Source organism: Aethalodelphis obliquidens, unplaced genomic scaffold, assembly GCF_003676395.1.
Source record: "Aethalodelphis obliquidens isolate GAN/ISIS:26980383/991018 unplaced genomic scaffold, ASM367639v1 scaffold8, whole genome shotgun sequence".
NCBI lineage: Eukaryota > Metazoa > Chordata > Mammalia > Artiodactyla > Delphinidae > Aethalodelphis > Aethalodelphis obliquidens.
Genome location: NW_020837952.1, coordinates 58225098 through 58251055, shown reverse-complemented (window position 1 = coordinate 58251055; position 25958 = coordinate 58225098). Strand labels below are relative to the sequence as shown.

General features: G+C 55.4%; 1 protein-coding gene and 1 long non-coding RNA gene across 5 annotated transcripts in view; both read left to right on the top strand.

Moving 5' to 3' along the window:
* Positions 1-3745: 3745 nt before the first annotated feature.
* Positions 3746-25958, top strand: part of TCF20 (transcription factor 20) — a 190964-nt gene continuing 168751 nt past the window's right edge. For 3 of the 4 annotated variants that reach the window (XM_027107863.1, XM_027107861.1, XM_027107862.1), the window contains exon 1: positions 3746-3949. In XM_027107863.1, the coding sequence (XP_026963664.1) occupies positions 3902-3949 (48 nt within the window). In that variant the 5' untranslated portion in view covers positions 3746-3901. The remainder of the gene's footprint in view (positions 3950-25958) is intronic. The other variant, XM_027107864.1, reaches the window with a different exon arrangement.
* On the top strand, positions 10900-17018 carry LOC113621107 (uncharacterized). Its single transcript, XR_003433026.1, has 2 exons — positions 10900-14901; positions 15018-17018. It is a non-coding gene; the product is annotated as an uncharacterized LOC113621107 (long non-coding RNA).

Sequence of the window (25958 nt, the reverse complement as noted above, 5' to 3'; positions counted from 1 at the left end):
ACCACCACCACCCCCGGTCAGTGGCTCACTCCCACTCTGTGCTCCTTGTGCTGCTGGAGCACACGGCTGCCTCCTCACGGCTCTGACCCTGGAGGTTGCTGCAGCCACAGCTTCTTCGCTCACCCCAGCCTTGGCCTCTCCTCTCACTCCCAGCACTGACCTTGCCAGGTTGGCGTCATCCTCCAGTTGCCCAAGGACATGCACCAGCTCTAGGGCATGGCAGAGAAGGAAACTGAGGCTCAGAGAGGGGCAGTGAATGCCTGAGGTCACTTAGCTGGCAAAAGGCAAAGCCGGATTTGAATTTGGGCCTGTCTGATAGCGGGGCTCGTGCTCCCAACAACTCTCCTGGTGGACACTTGGTAAATGTCCCTGAGTGAGTGACAAGACAGGCAGACACAGTAACCCACGGAAAACACATCATGGGAAGGTCTATGGGATCTTCAAGGAGGGTGGTAACCGTGCCTGAGCAAACCAAGGAAGGCTTCCTGGAAGAGGTGCCCTTGAAGGATGAGGGCACTCCAGGTAGAGAATATTATGAGCAAAGGCCTGAAGATGGAAGGAGTGAGATGGCAGGAAAGGTGAAGCACTGGGAGGAGCCTGGAGAGATGACACCAGGCCCAGGTCATGAAGGGCCTTGGATACCAGGCTGAGGCTGAGGAGCCCACAGAGCTTCGGCAACAGGAGAGTGAAATCCCCTACATCATTCTTTAGGAGGCAACTCGACTGAGTGGCTCTGGGGAGGGTGGCCTGTTCCATTTGGAGGCTGCTGCCTCCAAAAGCAAAAGCTTTGGGGCTGGGACTGAGACCGAGGAGGTAGAGGTTGGGGCAGGGAAGCAGACTCTAGAGCCACTTTGGAGAGGGGACAACAAGACCTGGTGACCTACTGGCCTCAAGGCATAAGGGTGAAGGGATGTCCATGCCCCCATCCAGTGGACAGAGGCTGGTCTCAGTAAACAGAACCAGATGTACAGGAGTAGAGAGGCAACGTGGGGGGAAATCCAGGTGGCAACCAGGGGGAGGTGTCCCGAAGGCAGCCGAGAGAATGGGTCAGGACTCAGGAGATAGGTTGAGGCTGCAGACAGAGGATGGGGAGAAACTGGGAAGGCTGTGGTGGCCACAGCGGCAGGAGGAATGAGGTAATCAGGGAAGGTGTGCTGAGAGGTGACCAGGGCACCCGTGGTGAAAGGCTCTTAAGGAAAGGTCTCTTTCCCTCCTCAGCTGCTGCTGCTGCCCCTGGGTGCCAACCCCAGCATTCATCTGGGTCCATATGGAATTGGACCTTTCCTGGTGGGCTCCACTTTAGGGAAACCTGATAGCAAATTCCAAACCAATAAGCGCAAATAAATGAGGGGTGATTACTGACAATAGGAGAGGGTACACCACGGGGTGCCTCCAAATAGCATCTCCTCCAGTACGTTTTAAGTGCTTTATAGGTCATTAACTACTTGACAGAGAGAGCCTGACACTTAAAGCAAAGAATTCTGCGCCTCTGCCAGGGAAAATCAATCAGAAATGAAGATAGAGCATCACTTGCGTTAAGATGTACAGGGTGGGCAAACGGGATTTGATTTACACATAATTTTAAGGTCCTCTCCATTGTATAAACTGAGGCAATGTGTATTTGAGGACATTTATAAATCCCAAACTGGAGTTTAGAAACATTTAACTTCCCCGCGGCCTTTTTTTTTTTTTTTTGGTTGTTGTTAATGAAATATTTCAAAGATGGGAAAGTACGGAGACAGGCTTAAACATCTAAGCCCATCATCTGATTCTGTCAAATAAAACCATAACTATATAGCTAAGACTGAAGCTTTTAAATGTTACTTGTTTTTTAAAATGTTGTTTGTTTATTCTTCCTGGCTTTTCAAATTCTATCTTCTGTCCCCACCTCTTCAGGGAGACCTGAATGCTGACCACCCACCCCTGCCTAAGACATCACTCCTTCCTCTGAAATCCGAGAGTAATTACTGCCTCTTTAATTAACTTGGCAATTAATCACCACCTGCTGGTGAAACAGCTTTTATTGTCCTTGTCCATCTTGCATGTGGGATGCAGGTGGGGGTGGGGGTGGGGGCCAGGCAGGCAGGGGGAGGAGGGAAGGCAGGCTGGGCTCTCCTCAGGGTCCCAGGCTGAGCAGGGTCTGCTGGAAGGAGAGGCTTGATATCCAGGGGGTCAGCTCGCTCCTGGCTCTGTTTAGGTAGCTGCCAGGTACCAGGAACTGAGATGAGCTGGAGAGAAGTTCCAAAAGAGCAGTGGGCAGCTAGGAGGGTAACCTACCCTGTGCAGCTTCAGGGCCCCTGCTCTGCTTCCCTCTGACCAGAATGGTCTTTCCATATTGGGTCTGGTTGTGGGTTGCATTGTGACCCCAAAAAAGATATGTTGGAACCGTAACCACCAGTACCTGTGAATGTAACCTGATTTGGAAATAGGGTCTTTGCTGATGTAATGACTTTAAGATGAGGTCATACTGGATTAGAGTGGGCCCTAAATCCAATGACTGGCATCCTTGTGAGAAGGGCATGTGAAGACAGAGACACAGGGAGAACTCACTGTGCCACCAAGCTGGCTCCTCTGCACACCTGGATCTGACTGCCCAGGATCGCAGCATTTCTTTAGTCGATTAACCCTCCCCCACCCAACTCCAGCAGCAGCTCCTACATCCTCCTCTGTCAGAGGAAGCTCTCTCCCCTATCCCATATCAGAGACCACCTTGCAATCAAAACGACTCTCCTGGGAGGTGGAGGTTCCCAAGTACTGCCCTCCCCCCAGAACAGCGTGCCTGCTCAAGTCAGTTTGCTTAATGATAACCCCTGTGGTTCCCCCAGGAAAATCCTCCCACATGCCCGCAAACCCCTCAGAAGCGGGCAAGTACACTGGTTTGAGCAGAGTGCTTTTAACTTCCGCTGTGATTGCGGGGGAGGGGGTGGTCAGAGAGGGAGAGGGCGCTGCAGGCTACCAGGATTTTAACACGAAGGCAGGGCCGTCTCACTCGTACTGCCAAACACAGCGCTCGGTGCAGCCTGTTCATTGAAACGATTCACCTTCTAACCCATCCGATCTAATCCACTCCCTTTTGATAGATGGGAAACTCAGGCCCGGACACTCCACAGGGCATCGCTGTGTAGGGATCTGAGGTCCAGTGATGTAAGCATGTCCCAAGTGACAGCGTTTCTCTGCACCTCAGTCTCCCCATTCTAGAAGGAGAATAGTAATACCACCCTCTAGGGATGTTACCAGCCTTAAAGACAGCTCTAAAAACCTATATGTACATTTTCCATGAATTCAATCAACATGTTCTGAGCATTTCCTGGGTGCCAGGTCCTGGGGATACAGCGGTGAGCGGCACAAACCCGGTGTCCTGACTTCAAGGTGCTACCTATTTTGTAGAAAAAGACAAAGAAACGCATTACCCTCGAGGTAGTTAAGTGTTATGATGGGGTGTACAGAAGCAGTGAGGAAAAGGATACAGATCTCAGGAGGACCCAAAAGAGTAGTGGCGGACACAGGGGAAAAGAAAAGGCAAAGAATGGATCCCGCAACCCCACACCCCCACTGTCTGCACCCCTTCTTTGCCTTAGCCAATCAGGCGCCAGCATCGCCGGCCTGCCGACTAATCAGGAGCCGGAACAGGAGCTCGAGTCGCAGACCAAGGCTTCCCCAGGGAGGGCGGCCGGAGTCCGCGTGCCCCGCCCTCCCGGCCCCGCCCACTCCCCGCCTAAGGCCCGCCCCGCCGCGGTCAGCCGCGCCTGCCCGGAGTTCCGTGGCCGGCGGCCGGCCGCTGGAGCCCAGTATTGTCTTAAGGGCCGAAAAAAGAGGAAAGGGGGGAGGGTGGGGAACTGCCAAGTGACCGGCAGAGGATATACAACATTTTCTTTCACCATCGACAATCTTGCACCAATGTATGAAAGAGACGGTATCGCCTGGACAGGAGCGTGAAGCCGCGGGCAAGGTAAGCAGCCCCCCGCGGGCGTCTCCGGGCGTGGGGGGCGCCCGGAGAAGATCGGGGCACCACCTTCCACGCTGAGTGGCTGTCGCGGGGTCTGTGTCCCGGTCCGCGCTCTGAAGGGTCTCGTGAGGCTTGAGCAGTGTGGACGCGGCCGCAGAGATGAGGCATCTCCGAGGCGGTGTGGACGCGGCCTCTGAGCTGAGACGTGTTCAGTGACCTGGGGGCTGCCGAGGCGGTGTAGACGAGCGCAGGTGAGCGGGCTGAGGCACCCCCGAAATCCCGAGGTAGTGGAGACTGATCCCGAAGGCTGGGGTTGACAGTCCTCGTAACTCGCGGCGGGTGAGCCTGGAGACTCGGACTATGACTGAGGCACCTTCCAGCGACCCGGGGGCAGGTGAGGCTGTGTGGACCCGCGCCGCAGAACCACGAGCAGGTGTACACGCGGGCGGGTGGCAGACGCGGAAAGTTTGCAGGAGCGCGCGGCGCGGACGGAGGGTCCGCGTGCCAACGGAGGCGCCGCGCTGGGGCTGGGACCCCGCTCGCCGCCGCCGGCCTCAGCCGCTTCCCCGGGCCAGAGGCGCCCTGGGGGAAGCCCAAACCCCAGCCTCAGCTTCTGCAGCTGAGGTGGCAAAGGGAGTTGGGGAGGCAGTAACTGAACTGAGCCCTAGAGGAAAACCAGAGGTTGATTTCGAGCCTCTCAGGCAGGTCCGCCCAGCACCTGCTCTGTCCCCGCTGAAGCCTGGGGCATCTCCATTTCACCTGTGAGGGGCAGAGCCAGCTTGGTGTCCAGACACGCGCTGGTCATCAGCTGAGGGGACTCCAACCCGGTCTGGTCCAAGCCCGGAGCCCTGCTCCTTCTCTCCTTCCACTTCTGCCTCAGGGAGGAGGAAGGGCGCCAGGATGGTGGGGGGGGGGGGGGAGCGCAGATGAAACCTGGGGGTGGGGTGTCAGGAGGCCCTGGATCGGGACCCCCGGATCTGCCTCCCCCTGCCCCTTTGTGGCTCCCAGTGGCCTCACAGCATCAGGCAAGAGAATGAATGGAGGAGGGAAGGCGGTGGGGCGGGGGGGAGAGTATGGGACAGGTGAATCTAGTGCTCACCTACCTCGACCCAGGGGAGCTGTGTCTGGCGCAGATCAAGTGGGGCAGGGTAGCTATGTGACACTCTTCTGTAGGAGAAGAAAGACACCCAACCCCAGTCTCTGCCACAGGGGAAAGGCAGAAGGGGGCCCAGAGGCTGGAGGGACACCTACAGGTCCAGGGTGCTTCTCGGGGTGGCCCCACCTCTCTGTGCCTTTTGGCCCCGTTCTTATTTTCACACACCCTCCTAGTCTCTGTGATTCCTCACAGGTCCTTTGCACATGTTATTTATGTTTTTGATCAACAAGTAGTCATCAAACATCGACTGTGTCCCAGGCACAGACAACTCGGTGGTGAACAAGACAAACCCCGTCTCTGCCCTCACAGGACTTCAGACCAGTGCAGGGACATAGCTGGTGAACAACAGTCAGGAAAGGAATGGGGACAGGAGGCAACCTTGAGTGGGCATGAGGAAAGGCTTCTCTGCAGAGGCGACAGTGAGTCAGAAGGGTTAATGCCTCATCATCAGTTCTTCCTCCTCCAGGAAGCCTTCCCTGACCTCCCTGACCGGACACTTTCCCTATGCCAGGCTCTCATAGCCCGGGAACCACTCCCTCCGTGGACATTCTTATGTCATTATTGGGTTGATGTTTGTCTCCTCCCATCAACTGTAAGAGGCATGAGGGCAGGACCTGAATCTCTTCTGGGTAGATGGTAGGCCAAGCGAATAAAGGATGAGTAGAATTTCCCCAGAAAAACAGGAGCTGCTCAGCCAGGTCAGGCATCCTGACGGCAGAAATTTTTCTTTCCCCGTCCCCGGCCTGAGTCCTGGGCTCCACACCCCATTTGCTGTTCAGAGATACAAAGTAAAAGAAACCAGCAGGCCCAGTGAGGAAGAGAGCAGGAAAAGGCTTGGCACAAATGGCCCACTGGAGCGCTGAGCCTGCCCCTCAGGAAGGGAAGAGACCCTTCTGGGGGGAGGCCTGGGGACAGGTGACTGTGCTGTTCTCTGAGTTCAGATCAGCCTACTCCTCATTTTTCTGTCCCAGCTCTGGGAGGCTTGGTTTCCTTCAAATGCCACTCTGGGAGAAGGTGGTGGCCAGCAGGGTCCCCAGGATGGCCAGGGTACAGGGCCACAGTAACTCCCCTCCTCCCCCCACATCTTGGACAGACAGGACCCTGGGCAGTGCCTCTCTAATCCGGAGTCAGGCCTCTGGGCCACAAATAGCAGCCCAGGTGATCTACAGTTCATTTAAACTCCTGGCTGGAAAGTAGGAATCAGGCTTAGAGGGGCAACTCTTATTTTCATTTTTCATCGTTTCTGCGCTCAGTGAATTCCTCCCTCCCCTGGCTCTGACAGACCTGTGCGCCTGGCAGCTTTCCTGTGGCAGATTATGCTCTCACAGACGCCTGACAAAGCTTTTAGTGCCCCCCCATCCTCCCCACTTCAGGGGACTGAGCGGCCTCCACGCACAGCTAGAGAGTCTGCATGCTTTATTCAGGCCCTGGCAGCGAAGGAATAAAAACGGGCTCCCCACCCAGCCGCCCAGCCAGCCCTCCTGACTGGAATTGCTTTAAAAAATTAACTCGCAGATATGGAGATATGTGTATATGTATAGCTGATCACTATGTTATAAAGCAGAAACTAACACACCATTGTAAAGCAATTATACTACAATAAAGATGTTAAAAAATTAAAAAAATGATAATTTGCAATGATTTACTCCCTTTTGTTCTATGGGGATCACCAGCATTTTAAAGATGTATTTAGGGGCTTCCCTGGTAGCGCAGTGGTTGAGAGTCCGCCTGCCGATGCAGGGGACGCGGGTTCGTGCCCCGGTCCGGGAACATCCCACATGCCGCGGAGCGGCTGGGCCCGTGAGCCATGGCCGCTGAGCCTGCGCGTCCGGAGCCTGTGCTCCGCAACGGGAGAGGCCACAGCAGTGAGAGGCCCGCGTACCGCAAAAAAAAAAACCAAATAAAAAAAAAAGATGTATTTAAATCAGATTCACTGCTCCCAGTTAAACCTTAACTGCCTCCCCCCAACCCAGCAGAAAGAGCACTGGATTTGGAGTCGGGCAGCGACTCAGCAGTTCACGCCAAGTTCTGCTAATGACGAGCTGTGTGACCTTGGGCAAATTACTTAACCTCTCTGCGCCTCCATTGGCTCCTCTGGTAACTGAGGTTAATGATAATCCTTCCCTCACAGGGTGTTGTGAGGATTAAATTAGATAACGTTCAGGGAAGAGGCATGCAATGCCACGCCTGTGTTTTCTGTTCCCCGATACTGGCTGTCCCTCTAATTAGCCTGGTGACCTTGGGTGGGCCACTCAGCCACTCTCGGCCCTCAATTTCTGCATCTGAAAAGCACAGGGGTTGTTCTAGGAGATGATGCCACTGAGCCCCCCACCTCCAGCCCTGAGCCCCCACTCACCTCCTCCTGCCCTCTGCCAGACACCTTCCCTTGGCCACCCCTTTCCTCTTTATCCAAGCACTCATCTCTAATTGGAGGTGGTCCCCTCCCCAGCTGCCTCTCCTCCTGGCTCCCTGTGAAGTCTGCAGGGTTGGGCCCCAGGGGCCTGTCGTTCTTGGCTCATTTTCAGGAGCAATTAGCTACAGGCCTTGGAGGTGGCCTCCGTGGGCGTGTGGCCAGGCCACTGGAAGCCAGGACTCTGCTCCATCTGTGGCCTGCGGGGCTCCCCCAGGCCCGGGGGTCCCCATTGCCAGTGGTGGGGAGGCAGATTCCCAGGCAAAGCCATTTCCATTTCTGTACTTTATGACTCCTCGAAGCCCCGAGTCTGAGTGTAAATTAGTTCTACCCTGTGCTTTTGTCGGCAACTGTCTGTTCCTTGGAAGCGAGGGGCTTTGTCAGGAAGAACAAAGCTGTTTGGTGTTTTTCTGATTTGGGGGAAGCGTGCTCCTGTGGGAGGGCTCATCGCTTCTCAGTGTCAGTTCCGAGTCCTTGGTTCTCAGACTTGCTGGTTTTGTTTTGGGTTTTTAACTCCTATGGCTTAAGAGTCACATATGTTTGTGTGTGTGTTGGCTGAGGGATTTTTTTTTTCCCTCCTTTTTGGCTTGCATAGTGTATTCCGTGGAAGCTAATTCCAGGGACTGAACTTTTCAAATCACTGCTTCAACAGCTTTTAAAAATCTGGACGTAGTTACTCCTGTCATCCATGTGTAAAGATTTAGAAAAAATTCCCAACCCGAGGGTGGGCAGCCTCAAGGATGCACAGCTCCTGGCAGCCCGCACTCGCTGGAGACCTGAGGTCAAAGCCGAAATGTCGAGCTCCTCTTGGGACGGGAGGGGGCGGGAGGAGTGCGGTCTGCTCGGTGCCAGACATCTGGATATTTAGAAAACATCTGGGTGGCTGGATTTTTCAGGTTTCTGCCTGACATTTAATATCACAAACATTGAGCCTGCCTCCCGTCGTCCCCCGCCTCCCAAACACACCCAGCCCCTTCCCTCCCCTTCCTGACGGGTAAGAAACATCCATTCTTTCCAATTCCCCAGCGTTTCCCCCCTACCGGAAATCTGATGGGCTTATGACATCATGGCTGGCTGCTGAGCGATGAAGTGGATGCCACAAAGAAATCCGACATTATCAGATGGATTCTGAAATCAGTTTCCCTCTGGCTGTAGTAACAGGCGTGGAGTCAGGAGAATATGAGCTTTGTTTAAAAAAACAAAAAATAAAACTAGGACCTGACCTGTATTAAATACAATTTCTTAAAGCAAACAGACCTTTTGGACATCATCCTATTTTAATAGAAAATGCTGGGTTTTATGAAACGAAAGCGGCTAATAAATCAGTCCTGAAGCTGCCTGTGAACATTCCATTTCTGTTGAGTTTTGTGTGTCCTTATTCACTAATAAAGGAGGAACTGGGAATGGTTTCTCTCCCTTCGTTATTCAAATGGGATAGCTTTTTTTTTTTTTTTTTGAGCCAATAAAATTCATTGGGTAAATTGCTGGTTTATGTTTTTCTAGGAATCCATTTTTATGGAGTGACCTTGGACCTGACCCGGTCTGCAAACATTGTATTTCCCTCTGCTGGTTTTTCTGGCTGTGAAACTGTTAAGAGGATGCAGTTAAGCCTGATTTTCAGTCTCCTCTCTGCAGGGCAGGGCCGGGACCTGGTGAGCCAGGTCGGTTCTTGGGATGAAAAACCACTTTGAAAGGATGAAGGAGGGGAACAGACAGTGAAGGGGCCTGTGACACGAGCCCCAGGGCAGCCTGGGAGGACGGATCCACTGTCTTCCCCATCCTCCCAAAGGGGAGCGAGGACCTCAGAAATAGCTCCAGGCTGATGCAGGACCTCAGAAATAGCTGAGCGAGGACCTCAGAAATAGCTCCAGGCTGAGCTCACCCCTGATGCAGGCTCAGGTTAGAGGAAGCTCTGGGTTCCAGGTGTTGTGCCTGCCAGGTCCCTAGTGCGGGCATGTGGAGTCTAAGGGACTGGGATTGGAGTCCTAGCTCCTCCATGGACAAGCTGTGGGGCCCTTCACCTTGCAGCCTCTGCCCCTGGGAGTGGGCATAACGACCCCACCTTGCCTGCTGGGAGAAACGTAGTGCTGGGTGCTCCACACGATGCCCGGCCACTTCAAAGGGCTCTGGGGTCTGTCTGAGAGCCGGGAGAGGCTGGGGGAGATTCTGGAGCTGAGTCCACTGCCTCGGTTTGTTCGTGTCCTGGCTCTGCCAGCCACCATCTGCGTGACGACATTGACCTGTGTGACGTTCTCTGTGCCTTGGTTTCCTCATTCGTCAAACCATAATAATAATCGGATGAACCTCATACACGGGGCAGTTGAGAGAACTAATGTAGTTAAGAGCTCACCAGGCGTTAGCTCTTACGTGAGACGTGCCCCTGAGCCCAGCAGGTGGGTTGCTGGGTGGGACTGTTGGGCCTGGGATGGGAGTGGTTGCGTCAAGCTGAGCACAGGTAGAGGATAATCGAGGACTAAATAGAGCACCGCTCCTCTCTCTGCACAGAACATTCCATGGCTCCCCACCGCCTAAAGGGAATAAAGTTCCCCTCCTTAACTGGGCCCCAGGTACGTCACACTTGGGCCTCATGCACTGTTCTCTCCCCTCATTTCTCTCTCGTTCTCCCAGCTGGAGCACACCGCCTTCTCTGGACTCAGTACTAATGGGTAGGTCACATTTTTGAGAACCTGCCATCACTTTATTCTGGGTACTTTACATGGATTAACTCATTTGATCCTCACACCAACCCATGCAGGGGATATGGTTATCATTCCTATTTTAGAGGAAAAGACAAGACTTCAGGGGTTAAGTATCTTGCCTCAGGTACCAGAGCGTGGATTGGAGCCAGGGGTTGGGCTCCTGCACCATCCACTTAACCCCAGCCCCACTGGCTCCATTGGGCCTTCCCCCTCCTGTTTCCCACCTCATCCCTAAAGCCAGAGCCCCCGCCTTCTCAGAATGCCCGCCCCATCTCTGTCTGTCAAGATTCTTATGCCACCTTGGCAAGAGGCCTTCCCAGACCACCCTCCAGCCATGTTATCCGAGGAATGCTGGCGGGGCCCATTGTGCCCCCCTCAGGATGCGGCTCTCGGTGGTTGGCCCGCGGGGCCCTGGTCCACCTTACCTACAGGTCAGGAGCTGTGCTATGGCCAGCTTTGTGTCCCTCACAAGGCACTCACTGACGACCTACTATGTGCAAGACGTGGGGACTCATACGGCAGGTGCCCACACCCAGCCTGGTCTTCTCTCCCAAACTCCAGGCCTGTCCAGCTGATGCCTTTTGCCTGCCACAGCTCCATTTGGATGGCCAGGGGGCAGCTTCGCCTCAGCAATCACAAACCGAGCTCTTGAAATTCATCTCCACAACCTTCCCCACCTCAGGTAACGGCACCTTCATTTTCCATTCAGTTCCTCCGGCCAAAAAACCTTGGGATCATCTTTGACTCCTGTCTCCCTCTCTTTTCATAATCTCAAGCTCTCTTTCTCTCCACCCCACCCTTACCCCCCATTCACCATCAGCAAATACTGTTGGTTCTACTTTCAAAATATACCAGCAGTTTGACCCCTTTTCCACCTGAACTGCCCACCTGTATGAGTGCAGCAGCCTCCTCATGGTTCTCCTGCTTCCCCCTCGGCCCCCTGGAATCCATTCTATGCAGCAGCCAGAGTGACCCTGCTGGAACTTAGGCCAGATCCTGCACTTCTCTGCCCCAAACCTAGCAATGGCTCCCAGTTCATTCAGGGTCAAAGCAGAGTCCTGCCTGGGGCCCCCGCTTGCTCCCTCTCTGCCCTCAGCTCCTGCCACCCCCCATCTTGCCCACTGACCTCCATCATACCATGTGTATTCTCACCTCAGGACCTTTGCACTTGCTGTTCCTTCTCCCCAGTATCTACTTCCTTCTGGTATTTACATCGATCAAATGTCACCTGCTCAGAGAGACTTTCCCTTACCTCCCTGCCCCATCCTCTCCCCACTGGGTTGTTCTTTCCCTGCTCTGTTGCTCCTCAGCAACTATTCCCACGTGACCTTATGTTATACATGTATGTGTCTATTACTAGAACGTAACCTGCACTAGGGCAGAGCCCCGCCTGTCTTCTCACTGCTGTATCCCTGATGCTTAATAAACATTTGTGGAATGAAAAGCTAGATGGATGGATTCCATGAAGGGACAGCAAATACTAAACACCTGGTCTGTATCAGGTTCTGTGCTGGGTGCTGAGGCGACACATGTGAACAGGACCTCCTGTGCCACCCACAGTGCCCTAGTCTGAGGAGGGAGACAGACGCCAAGCCAGAAATCATGAAGCAGGTGGAATGGGGTGGTGTCCGGGAATGAGCTCAGAGGAGGAATTGGTCCAGCCGGTCCGAGGGAGCTTCCTGGAGGAGGGGGCATACTCAGGGCCACCTGGGAGGTGAATAGAAATTGGGCAGGGAGGAGGGTCAGGCAGACAGGTAGGCAGTGTGCTCCAGGGGCTGAGGACCGGCCTGGTGGGCAGGTAACCTCATATTAAAGTCAATAGGGGTCAGGTGGGTGGAGAGAAGGGCAAGTTTTCCAGGTTGGGGTCACCATGTGGGGAAAGGCCCCGAGGTGGGAATGAGTGTGGGCAGCGTGGCTGGCGGAGATGGACTGAGGAGGGGCTTAAGCGCTGCCTGGAGAGGCGTTAGGCAGAGCAGCAGAGCCTGGGCTGGAATCCTGGCTCTTCCCCTCCAATGGTGTGATCCTGGATGCATCACTTCTCTTTTCAGCAGCTCAGTTTTCCCATCAGTGGACTCCTGACTATGTGCCTTTTCTGCTGCGTGTCCTGCCTCACAGAGAGGGTGAGACTTAAACCTGGAGGGAGGGATCCAGGGAAGAGAGGAGAATGCCAGGAAAAGCATGGTGAGCAGGGGGAACAGAATATGCAAAGACATGGGGCCTTTCTTCTGGATGTGTTTCTCCAGTCGCTCCCTCAGGGAGCAGCGAGGCAGGGAAGACAGTGAAAGGGGCAGCCTGGCTGTCCCCAGCGGAGGCCAGCCCTGGAGCATGCCTGGTTCTCCACTTGAGGGGCCAGCCAGCGTTGGCCTCACACTCGGGTGAGCACCACAGCCCTGAGACAGGCCCGCGAAGCTGGAGAAGCCAAGGCTCAGAGCAGAGAGGTGACTGGCAGCCACATTACCACATGGCTGGTAAGTGGCAGACAAGGGACTTGAATCCAGACCTACCTGTCCCCACTCCCTGCTGTCCTTTCACAAGACTGAGCCACCTGTGGGTGGGCCAGGTCTCGGGGAGCCAGGATCGCACAGGTCCATCACACAGGTGTGAGGAACCTGCTCATGCCAGGCTCTGAGACTGAGTCCCATGCCCCCACCGCAGGGCTGCCGTGATCAAGGCCACTTCCTCCTTTGGGGGAGGTGAGTCAGGCCTCTGGAAACCCTCTAAGCCTCTCCCCTTGGCTGGAACTTCTCTGAAGACTCTGGAAGCTCCTGGAATATTCCAGGTTTATTGACTCCCTGGAGCCTCCCAACCACCCCTCAAACAGGGGCTGTTGTTATCCCCATTTGACAGATCGGGAGACAGAGGCTCGGAGAGGAGCAGTTACCCAGGGGAGACACACAGGTTAAATGGGGAGGTCCTGCTGGGTTCATTCTCTGAGGCTGCTTTAGGGACAGAGGGCCTAGGCCATATACAGCTGAGAGCTGGTGCACGGGGCTAATTTCAGCCTACACTAAGAACTTTCTTCCAGGTATGCCCAAGATGGACACTTTGCAGGAGTTTCAACAACCTCTGCAAGTGGAGGGAGGGGAGATTAAAGTCGTGTTGGATTGAGCAGTCCAAGTTTCTTTGACCTCTCCAAGCTTCAGTTTCCTTATCTGTGAAATGGGGATATTAATACCTAGCTGTCAGAGGCATTAGGAGTCAAGGAGCCCACAAAAGGTGCCCAGTAAGCGCCACTGTCCCCTCCTGGGGCCCCCAAGCTTCCCCTATAACAGCCAAGCTTAGAGGGTGGAGTGGCAAAGGGGCCACCTCCAACAGCCCTGTGCCTGTGGAGCAGCCCCGCAGGCCCCGCTGCCTCCCTCACATGGGGAGCTGCGGGGGTAGGTCAGGCTAGGGGTTCCAGACAGCTGCCTCCTGGTCTCATGTGTCAGCTGGGCCGTGGGGTACCTTGAGTAACGGGGAGGCCCCACAATGACTTCTTTCTTTTTTTCTTCTTTTTCACTGCACCGCGCAGCTTAGTTCCCCGGACAGGGATGGAACCTGGGCCCCCTGCGGTGGAAGCGTGGAGTCCTAACCACTGGACTGCCAGGGAAGTCCCCCCGCACGATGACTTTTTGAAAAGCACAGCTTTGAGGGCAGACACAGGCCTCTTGCCACCACTGACACTGGCCTCCAGGAGGCAGGGCTCACATGTCATCTTCGTAATAACCTCACTGCTCTGAATCGCAGCCCCACCCAGGCTTAGCCCAGAGCCTCCCTGCCCTCCAGAGCTTCCTGGCTCCCTGGTTAGGAAATGGCTCAATGCCAGGACCCAGAGAGCTGGGGAAATCTCACTCCAATGGGCTCTGTCACGGTGCTCCAGGCAGTTGGTATTTATAGAGCACCTACTCTGTGCTAGAGACTTTCCTTACCTTTGCTCAAATAATTCTTGAGGTGGGCCTACCATCTCATGTCACAGGAGAGAAAGCCAAGGCTCAGGGAGAAGCAGCATCTGGGCTGAACAACATTGGAGCTGGGGTTCTATCCCCAGGGGTGAGCGTCCCCTGCATCCTGCGTCCCCTGGGCAGGGCAGTGGAAGGAGCATTGGCTTTGCAGCCCTGGAGTTTGGTGGGTGGTGGTGGGGACTCTGGGCTTTGCAGGAGGACAGATCCAGGCCCAGTCCTGACTCTGCCCTCGTGTTTTTGCACATTCTGTTCCCTCTGCTCACTATGCTCTTCCTGGCAGACTCCTCTCTACCCTGGGTCTCTCTTGGCTTAAGTCTCACCCTTTCTGTGAAGCAGGGCAGTGTAGCCAGGGATCCACAGGCTTGTTTTCAAATCCTGCCCCCGCCGAGCTTGGAAGGGAGAAGAATAAGGGACACAGCATGCAAACAGCGAACAGCACGGGCAGAGGCAAGAGGTTGTGAGTAGGCCCTTGAGAGCCGCATCAGCCGGGAGGGTGGAGCCAGGCAGAAGGGAGGAGGCCTGGGTTGGGCTGCCCTGTCACCATTCTGGGCCTTTGCCCAGGCTGCCTTCCCTGCCTGGCCTACCCTTCCCCTTCTCCTGTCCAAGCCGTCATGCCTTTAAGTCCCTGTGCAGTGGAGTTCCCTGTCCGTCTCTTCCTGAGCCACCCCTCTTCACATCCTCCTTCCCCAGTGTTCCCACGGCCCCAGGTGCCGCCTTGATGTGAGCAGTCGGTGTCTCAGGTCACGCAGGTTCGTGTCCTGCCTGTGCGTGGTAGGAAGGTCCTTGACTCAAATCTTGGCTCTGCCCCTCGCCCGTTGGGTGACCAGGGACAAGCCACTTCACTTCTCTGGTTTTTCCTCTGTAGGATGACAGCAGCTGCCCCCAACTCACAGGGTTCTCCAGGGGATTAAATGAGGTTGTGCTTGTAGAGCAGCAAACCACACCGCCTCCGACAGTCAGCCGGCTGGGACATACACGTTCGTGCACGTCATTATTAGTATCTGTGAGTCTCTTGAGGGTAGGGCCTTGTGTCTGGTGTCCTGCTCGCTGCAAGGCAGAAGCAGGGGGCTTGGCGATAGCTTCCAGCACAAACGGGCAGCCTGTTCTCCTGTGCAAATGTGAGATCTAATAAAGCTACCAGTAACCTACATAGTTATCGTGTATTGAATGCCTACTTCGTCTTGTTTAATCCTGACTAACCTTCAACGTGGGAATTGTTAGACCCAATTGGCAGATAGTATAATTGAGGCTTAGAGAGCTTAGGCCTGAAATGCAGAGGATAAGCAGCTGAGTCGGGTTTTGCACCTGCGTCGGGCTGTGCGTTGGTTAGGACTCTGTCCTGTTATGCCCTTTGCCGGGTAGTCCAGATGCCCCCTTCTCTCCCTCCTGGGTGCCCTTCCCCATCGCCAGGCCACCCCTTGGAGTCACTGGGGTGAGGGGATGTAGACGTCGGGACCCATGGTGATCTGTGTGTTCATGGGTCCTGTACCCTGTGGCACACGCACACACATGTGCCTGCAGTGCACATACATGCGCACACATACACTTGACCTCCGTGGCCAACAAGCTCCCCTCACCGGTCTCCAGAGCCACGTCTCTGCAACCGCAACGGCGTGAAGTCTGTGTGAAACGTTTGAGTCGAGCTGTCACTGCTCATCGATTTGTTGGCCTCAGTCCCCAAGCTGATTTCACCGGAGATCCTGTCAGCTCATCGTGCATGGGCCCCACCACCCAGCTCCCTGTCCCCAGTGCAGCGGGCGTGGCGAGGGAGGAGCCAGCACCCTCTATCCAGTCGCATCCGGCCCAGCACCTGGGAAGCCCGGGACCTTGCTGGGGGCCCTGGGCAGCTCACGTGACCTCTCTGAGCTCCAGTTTCAGTGACCCCATCCACTCTGTCTACCCGGTCAGGCGAGGATTAAAGGGGGAAGAACAGGAGAATGTAAGGTGGTGGCGGGGGTGGTATTCAGGGGAGTCCCAGCTGCTGGGGTCCACCTGGGCCCGCTGGGGAAGGTGCTTGCATAAACCATAAGTGGTTCTGAACCAAGTGGGGCGTGGGCCAGCCCTGGATCATCTTCCCTTGAACTCAGCTCTGGGAGCCACCGGTACCTGCACCCATCCCAGCAGCCTCTGAGAGGGTGTGGGCAGCCCTCAGGCAGGGGAGGGGCTTTGGGACTCTTCAAAGTAGCCGCATGGTGGGCCAGAGCTGCCAGTGGCCAGAGGATAAAGGCAGTGATGGGGCTGGGAGGACCTGCATGGGCGTTGAGCCTAGGGCAGGCCAGCTCAGGGAGGAGAAAGCCTGGACCCTGGAGAGGTTCACTCATTCCTTCCTTCATTCTGCACGTGTTTGTTGAGCACCTCATTTGTGCCATGCAGACCCCATGCTCAGTATTGGGTACAGGGCAGTGGACAAGACCCCTGCCCTCATGGAGATCACTTCCTGATGGAGGAACACAGACAAAAAACATAATAAGGAAGTAAAATATATCGTGGTCCAGAGTGATAAGTGCTAAGAAGAAAAATAAAACAGGGAAGGGAAACGAGGGGTGGATGGTTTGTTTTTTTTTTCATTAATAAATAAGGTGTCCAAGGAAGGTCTAATTGAGAAAGTGACATTTGAGCAAAGACGGCAAGGAGGTGAGGGGCTGAGTCAGATGGCTCTCTGGGGGAAGAGTATTCCAGCCCGAGGGATCAGCCAGGGCAATGGCCTGGAGCAGGGAGCGGGCCTCACACGGTCAAGGAATAGCAAGGAGGCCCGCGTGGCTGGAGGGGAGTGAGGGAGGGGGAGGCAGTAGCAGATGAGCTCAGAGAGGAAATGGGGGCCAGATGGTGAGGCCTCCTGGACTCACCATTTAAAAGGATCCCTCTGGCTGCTGAGTGGAGAAGAAACTGGGGGAGGGGCAAGGGCAGCACCAGGGAGACAGATAGGAGGCTGCTGAAAATAATCTAACAGGATTTGCTGATGGATTGGATGAGGGAGAGAGAGAGAGAGAGAGAGAGAGAGAGAGACAGGGAGCGCATGAGCAAGCAGAGGTGTCAAGGATGGCTCCAGAGAGTTCTGGTCAAACTGCTGGGAAGGCTGGCTGAGCCCAGAGGCTCAGCAGAGACCCTAAGGGAGGCCAGGGATGCTGTGAAGGGTGGGGGCGGCTGAGCCCCAAACAAGCAGATGCCGTGGCCAAGCGGGATCTCCAGCTTGGCAGCCCCTGGTGGATTAGAAAGCTGGGGCTTCCTGTGCCCATGGGGGCTACACGGATCCCAGCCCAGCCCCGGGAAGGGTCACCCTCTCTGTGCTCTGGACTGGGGGCTGGGCTTAAAGTGGTCCATGGCCCATATGAATCCTCTCCACACATCCTTCCTACCCGTCTACTCATCCATCCACTTACCCACCCACCACCCTTCCTCCCACCCATCCAGCCCCACCTCAGCACCCCAACTACCCGGGTGCTGTCCCAGACACTGGGCCTGTGTCCATGAACTCAGCAGACAAATCTCTGCTCTCGTGGACTGACATCTCATGTCCAGGCCTGAAGCAACTTCACGGGGCAGAATACGACCAAAGGATAGTCTTACTTCTTTCCAGTTTAAGGTCACTCAACAAGTTTGTGACTACATGTGATCTCATTGTTGAACATTTCTAAGTCGTTTCAAGCAAAGTCTCCATCACTAAAGCTCTTTGGTCAGGTCATGTCACTGGTTTGGGTTCCAGGAAAGACTGACAGAATTGAGGGCTCCGTGCTGCCAAGACTCAGGGAGGCAGGGATGGGGGGGTCCCGAGGAGGTGGTCTTTAGACCCGACACAGAGGGAGGGAGAGCGTTTGGGGTGGAAGCACGGCATACCCAAAGGCACAGGGTGCATGGGGGTGAGGGGATTCTGCAAAGCCAGGTGGGCTGACCACGGAGGGTCTCATAGGCCCTGATGGATCATCTGACCTTTGTTCTGAGGGCAGTGGGAAGCCATTGAAGGTCTCTGAGCTGGGGGATGGCCCACCCTGTGCTGGCAGCACCACGGAGGACGAATGAGAAAAGGCAAATTGTTTTGAGACGGTAGACCAGTGAGGAGGCTGTGGCCTTGAGCAGTAGGGATGCTGAGACCTGACCCAGGAGGATGAGGGGTCAAGGGGGATGGATATGGGATCGGGGGTAGATCTGGTAAGTGGGGTGCGGGTACCACTTGCTGAGTTCCCACAATTGGCCACTTCGGATAACCTCACACCAGACGTGGTCCTACTGCAGCGCACCTAACTTGGAAATGTCCCTATCCACACCTGGCCCTCTGCACCACCAGTACCTGGCGTCATCCTGGACCCCGTCTCCCCTCCATTGGTGCCGTCTCCAAGTCACTTTGATTTTGGCTCCCGGATTCTTCCCCGTGTATCCCTCCTCTGTGTCTGTACAGTCACAGGCTGGGCCCTGCTCCTCCAGGCTTGGACTAAGGCCATGGCCTCCCCCTGGCCTTATGCCTCCAGCCTTGTACTGCTACTCCATCCCCTGCAGAACAGCCAAAGAGATCTTTCTTGAACCTGAGTCTGGCACGCCACCCTCCTCATTCTCATGGTGTCCCATTGCCCTGAGGAGAGCCCACTCCGCACAGGCCCTCCTCGGCCTGCCTGCTCCCCTCTGGAGCCCGTGCTTCCCAACATGTTCAGCCTCAGACTGAACTTCTTGTTCCTGCTTCACTCGTTTGGCTACGGTTTATTGTGCGTGTACTCCGTGCTCGCACCATGCTTGCATCGAAGGTTGGGAACTGTGTGAGAGTAGAGAGACTGGGTCACGGGGTCTGGGAACAGGTAAGGCCTTTCTAAGGACCAGACATCTGAGCTGAGATCCAGAGGACGAGCAGGAGGTGGTGAGGGGGAGAGTGTTTCAGGAAGAAGGACTAGCTGGAGCAAAAGGCCTGAGGCAGACACCGGTGGGACTCATGGGAGGAAGCAGGGTGCTGTGCACATAGCAAGGCCTCCACTACCTGGTACCCCCCTTTGTCCAAAGTTGGCAGCTTGGGAGCAGCAGGGGCCAAGCCTGGGCAGGTGGCAGGGCCAACTCCTGGGGGCCTGTGGGGTAGACTGAAGTATGGGACATTTTCTCATTGAAAAAATTAGCTTCATTGAGATATTTATCATTTTTTAAAAAAAAGCTTTATTGCGATATAACTCACATACCATAAAATTCATCCTTTTAAAGTGTATAATTCGGGCTTCCCTGGTGGCGCAGTGGTTAAGAATATGCCTGCCAATGCAGGAGACACGGGTTCGAGCCCTGGTCCGGGAAGATCCCACATACCGCAGAGCAACTAAGCCCGTGAGCCACAACTACTGAGCCTGTGCCCTAGAGCCTTCGAGCCACAGCTACTGAAGCCCGCGCACCTACAGCCCGTGCTCCACGACAAGAGAAGCCACCGCAACGAGAAGCCCACGCACTGCAACGAAGACGCAACGCCGCCAAAAATAAATATATATATATTTTTTTAAGTGTATAATTCACTAGTTTTTAGCATATTTATAGAGTTGTGCAACCATTACCACTATCTGATTCTAGAGCACCTTCATCATCCCCCAAAGAAACTCTGTACCCATTAGTAATCCCTCCTCATTTCTCCCTACTCCCAGGGCTGAGTAACCACTAATCTACTTTCTGTCCCTATGGATTTGCCAATTCTGGGCATTTCACATAAATGGAATCAGACAATATGTGACCTTTCTTGTCTGGCTTCTTTCACTTAGCATAATTTTTTTTTTTTTTAAGATTCATTCATGTTGTATCATGAATCAGTACGTCATTCCTCTTTATGGCCAAATAATATTCCATTGAATGGATAGACCACATTTCCACATTTTATTCATCCATTCATCAGATGGGTTTTTTCCATTTGGGACCTATCGTGAATAACGCTGCTACAAACATTCCTTACAAATTGTTGTATGGATGTGTGTTTTCATTTCTCTTGAGTGGATACCTAGAGGTGGAATTGCTGGGTTATATAGTAACTCTTTTTTTTTTTTTTTTTAAACTTTCTGGCTGTGTCGCACGGCATGTGGGATCTTAGTTCCCCGACCAGGGATCGAACCCATGGCCCCTGCAGTGGAAGTGCAGAGTTTTAACCACTGGACCGCCAGGGAAGTCCCTGTATAGTAACTCTTTGTTTAACCTTTCGACAAGTGGCTAGACTGTTTTGCACAGTGGCTGCACCATTTTACATTCCTACCAGCTGTGTATGAGGGTCCCAGTTTCTCCACATCCTCTCAGCAACACTTGTTATTGCCTGTCTTTTGACTGCAGCCATCCCAGTGAGTGAGAAATGGTATCTCATTGTGGTTTTGGCTAATGACTGATGACGTCGGGCATCTTTTCATGTGCTTCTTGGCCATTTACACGTCTTCTTTAGAGAATGTCCGTTCCTATTCCTTGCCCATTTCAAAACTGGGTTATTTGTCCTTTTATTGTTTTTTGTTGTTTGTTTTGTTTGTTTGTTTATTGGCTGCTCCACGCGGCTTGCAGGATCTTAGTTCCCCAGCCAGGGACTGAACCCAGACCACGTGAGTGAAAGTGCCGAGTCCAGACCACTGGACCGACAGGGAATTCCTGTCCTTTTATTGTTGGGTTGTAAGAGGTCTTTATATTTCTGGATACAAATCCCTCATCAGGGAAAAGGAGTTGGGACACCAGGCTGAGGAGCCAGGCCCTGGGCTTCCCTGAGCTCCGCACTCCCAGTCCCGGCTGTCGTCTCCGAGGCCTCAGAGAGGGACTCCGGCGTCACCTTCCGCCTCCAGCTCCCTCGCGTCCACTGCCTTGACCCACTTGAGACACCGCACGATGAACACTTCACAGGAACTACGGTGTCTCCGCCCACCGGGGCCCGGGCCCAGCAGCTGGTTTTCATATCAAGGAGAAGGGAAAACGCCAATCCTTTCAGAGGTGACCGCAGAGAAGCTGCCACCTGTTCCACGCCCTCTGCAACACAGCCACAATCTCAGCTGCGACAGATCGGCTGCCTCTGCATCCCAGAGGTCAAGCCCGTAGCCTGCCCGGGCACCCGCCTGACAGGCAGGCAGCAGGGGCAAGACACAGGCTTGTCTGCGGGAGGGACGCCTGCCAGGGCAGCCACAGGCCCCTCGGGCCAGGCCCTCCCTCTCCCTGCTTATTTAAACTTTCCTGAACCTTCCACAGTTTGTAAGCTGAGCTCCTATAACTTTGAGAATCAAGGCAAATGGTAAAAAAAACAAAACCCAACCACGGCTGCTGGCTGACTTGGCTCAGACGTTGGGGAGTTCTTTTTCGGTGGCTGCCTGGAGCTGGGCGCTGGGCTGAAAACACAGGAGCAGTGCTGGCTGGGCCTGTCATGTGGGGGTCTCACCTCCCTCTACAACCATCTGGTCTGGGGTGTTTGGCCAGCCAGCAGCCCCCAGCCTCGTGCCATTGCTTGTGACTCAGTGTGTATCGGGGGGAAGTGGGGGTGGGGAGGGAGGTTGGCTCTGGACCACTGCAAAGCTGCTGCCCTCAGGGGCACAGGTACAAAGAGGGAAAGGGGCCTGACAGTTCAAGGAGAGGGGTCCCAGGCACAGCTGAGGCCTGAGGTGCAGCCTCGGGAAGCTAGGGAGGGATCTACAGGTGGGAGAGTTCTGAACTGTCCTTCAAGGAGGGTTAGGATGTCAAAAAGGCAGTAAAGGCATTCAGGCAGAGGACAGCAAGCACGAAGGCCTGGCACACTGGGGAACTAACTGGTCGGGGCTGTTATCTCAGGGGTGGACAGAAGCAGGTGAAAAGCCAGATGAGGCTGCCTGTCCCTGGGCCCCTGGTGCCTCGCCATGGGCCCACCTGCCCCGCGAAGCTCCTAAGCGCTAAGGAACCCTCCTGTCCCCGTCCCTAACTTTTGCCCCACCCCTCAGTCTGGTTCCCAGACCTCTCCCCTCCAGCCCTGCTGGCTGCTCTCCCAGACAGCGTTTTTCTTCTTTGCAGGATTGGGCCTCGGGCTTGCTCCTCGCTCCCGCAGCGCCCCAGCTGGGCCTGCCACCCACCACCTGCTACCCGCCCACGTGGAACCCCCTCTGCCCCTGCTGGTGTCGGCTTTGGCAGGCTCTGGGCCCTGAGGCCCCTCTGCTTGCTGATTGCTGATTACGCAGCAGCCGGTGGGCTTGGGAGCCAGAGCGAGAGATTTATTGTGGTTTTTAGGGGGCGTTTAGGAGCCGATGTGATAATGTCTGTGAACGCACTTTGTAAACTGTAACGGGGGAGTGCCATGCACACGTGAGGGGACTGTGGCTGGGGAGGGGGTGGTAGCCCAGCCCCCAAATGACATCCTGGGACTCAGCCTGGAAACCCCTCCAGTTCCGGGGGTGGAGAAGCCCTGCCGGGCTCTAGGGCAGGAGTCCCAGGCTGCATCTGCTGGAACGGGGCCTTCCTGAGCCTGTGGGCCCGTCTGTGTCACCAGGCAGCTCTGAAATGAGTTGTGAGCCAGAAAGTTGCCTGGGTCCCTCCCTCACCCAAGAGGCCCAGTTGCACTGCAATGACAGTGACATGCTTCCTGGCTGCAGAGTGGCTAGGACTCTGGCCCCCCGACCCCCGCTGTGGGGGACTGAGCTAACAAAGGGGCAGCAGCTAGACTGGGTTGTCTTCTGGGAAGGGGAGCTCTGCCATCCCACCCGTCTGGCTAAATGTTATCATCTGATTTTCTAGTGGCAAATGTTTGTTGAGCACCTACTATGTGCTTGGCTCTGACTCAGATATGACAAGGATCAAGACAGACAAAAATTTCTGTCCTCACAGAGCTTATATGGAGGGAGGGCAAAGACAGACAGACCATCCACAGGAGAATAAAGATGATTTAAAATACTGATCGTTACTACAGAGACAGTAAAAGATGGAACAATCGGGAAATACTGAAGTTAGGGGGTCAGGAAAGGCCTCTGTAAGGGTCCCTTGCCCCTCTGTCCAGGTGGGCCTCTCTCTGGACAGGACTGCCTCCAGGACAATCCTGGACCCTGAGGGACTCAGCTAGTCCTCCCTCCCCACTGCCTGTCACTGCTACCAAGGCCTCTAGGCTGGGCAGCCTTGGGGCTCCCCGGCCTGCGGTCAAGGGACTGTCCTGGGTCCTTGAGCTTGGGACTGGCTGCCCTTACTAATCTTGAGAGTAACGAGCAGTGAGCTAATGCTGTCTACGTGTTCCTGGTGCCAGGCGCTGTTCTAAACATCGGACCTGAGTTGTCTAATTTAATCTACAGCACCACCAGATGGTGTGGGAACTGTCATTAATATTCCTATTTTAAAGACAAGGAAACTGAGGCCCAGCAAGTTTGTGTAACTTGCCTAAGACCACACAGCTGGTTCAGTAGAGCTAGGATGTGAACCCTCCAGGGCCCATGCTTTTCACTATTGCTGGTCAAGGTCATAAGCCTTGAACCTTATGACTGCCAGGCTGTGCTGAGTGGTTCTACACGCACTGTCCCACATCAGCCTCATTACGGTCTCTGAAGTCAGGTGATCGTCTTATGATCTGCTCCTACACTTTTTACAGAGAAGGAAACTGAGGCCCCAAGTGGGTGAGTCACAGCTGAGGGGTTGGGAAGTCAGGATTCAAACTCAGACCAGCTCAGGGGGTATAGATCAGGGGTAGAGCATTTGACTGCGAACTCAGAGCAGCTCACCTCAGAACCTAAGCACTTAACCTCCTGACTCTCCCTCCTCCTTATCTGCTGTCGTGTTTGTGCCCCCGAAAGCCCATAGAGGCTGGGTTGTTCCCCCATGTTGCAGATGGGCACACCAAAGCCCAGGAAGGTGTTTTTGACTTGTTCAGGGTTGCTGGCTGTTGAGCCAGGCCTGCTTCCTGGCCCCGCACTGAAAGGGCACCTGGTTGGGCCACTGTGGCCAGGGGGTGGTTGAGGAGATGGGCACAGGGTTCTGAGGCGTTGGCTCAGGTGTGCAAGGCTCTGCGAGGGAGGCCTGCCCAGAACCAGTGCTGGGATCGAGGTGCCTGCATCTCCTCCATTACAGACCAGTCCCACCTCCTAGCCTTAGCTTTGGATACAGCCCTGAGGGGGTCTCACTTTGCTATGGGGCAGGGACACTCTGGAGGGCCACAGAGGCTCCTGGCTTAGTGCCCTACAGTCTGTGACCTTAGCAAGGTCACCCTCTCTGAACTTGTTTCTTCTCTGTAAGATGGGATCCTGGTATCTGGCTGGATTTGTGACACAGCTTTTTAGAAAACTCTGTGGTGTACCTGGTAGCTGGAGAGGGGTGGCTGTTGCCTGGCGCCCACTTGTCTTCTGCTCAGGAAGCAGTAGGATGAAGGGATACCAGAGACACTTGCCCAGGGGAGTCATCACAGCTGCACCAGCCCAGGAGGGCTCTCTGGGCTACTCTGTTCCCCCCATGGGCACTGGCCAGCTTCTGACCTCAGATCTGTGGCCCTGAAGCCTGCTGTGACCTCACAAGGGTGAGGGAGGCACAGTTATGCCCTCCCTGAGCCTCCTGGACACTCCCCAGGTGGACTGCACCTTCAGGGAGGGATTTGATGCCAGTCTGAGGGCAGCAGCAGCAGCAGAGGCCCTGAAACCTTGGCAGTGGGATTAAGGTGGAGAAAAATGAAGCGTGGAAATCATTAGTTTCCTTGGTTGGCAAGAGCCGCCCGGAATGAACATTTGGGGCTTTTAAAATGAACATCAGCTGCAGGGACTCGTGCCCTGTGCCCGCCATGGCCCAGGCCGCCTTGTGGAATCCCAGTCCGGCTGTTCCTCTTTGGTTACCGCTCAGCCAGCACTTACTGAGTGCCTACTGTGGGCCAGGCCCAGAGCCAGGATGCGAAGGAGAATCCAGCCAGAGAGCAGCAGCGCCGTGGTGAGGGCGCAGCCGCAGAGGCCACAGTGCCAGCCAGCAAGGAATCAGGCAGGACAGGGCAGGCGCCACCACCTCCTGGGGGGCTGTGAGAGCAGGAAGGGGCTGGGTGGCCACCGGCTGTGGGTGTGGAGGTGGCAGAGGCTTCCCAGGAGAGGGCCTCAAGGGGTGGGGGTGGGTATCCTATGGAAAGGGACCTGCAAAGGCACGGGAAGGGGCCGGTGTGTGAAAGGCCAGGTGCCAGTGTGACAAGGCACAGGCCTCCAGGGCGAGGCAGGCAGGCCTGGTGGGGACTGGGGCGAGCTGCAGGCCAGTGCTCTGGTAAGGCTGCTGCCAAGCGTCGATGCAAGGGGAGAGGCTTCCGCCTGAGCCTCCTCTTTTCCGAACTAAGCTGGAAATGGAGATTTGTCTGTGAAAACTACCGGTTTTTAAATGATGGGAATTAATTTTAATTCAAAATAAAAATTACTATGAGGTCAAAGTAAGCACGGCTTTGGCTGGATCGGGCCCGTGGGCCAAGAGTGTCTGACCTCCGGTGGTGGTGGTGATGGGCAGGGGGCGCGGAGGTGGAGCCGGCTGCTTAGAAGTTGGGGGGGATGTGAAGGGCTGGGCCGGTTGGACGGTGGGGGATTTGTGAATGGGGAGGTTGGGGTGAGGTGGGCCGGTTGAGTGGGGGGCTGGCGTAACCCCACCAGCGGCGCCAGTCCTTGCGGGGAACTGGGCGCGGGTGGGCTGGGGCTGCAGGCAAGGGCCCCCACCACCACCCCCCCGCCGGGCGCGCCGCGGCCGCCCGCCGCCTCCATCCGGGCTTCTCCCCACCTCCCGCCCGCCCCCGCCCGCGCCCCTCCCCCGCCGGCGCGCACGCCTCCCGCCGCCCCTCCTCCGCCCGCCCGCCCTCCGCGCGCTCTCCCCGGCTCCCTCCCGGTCTCTCTTAAGTGCCATCGAGGGGCGCCGGGAATTGCAGCCAGTAAATCGCGTCCCACCACTC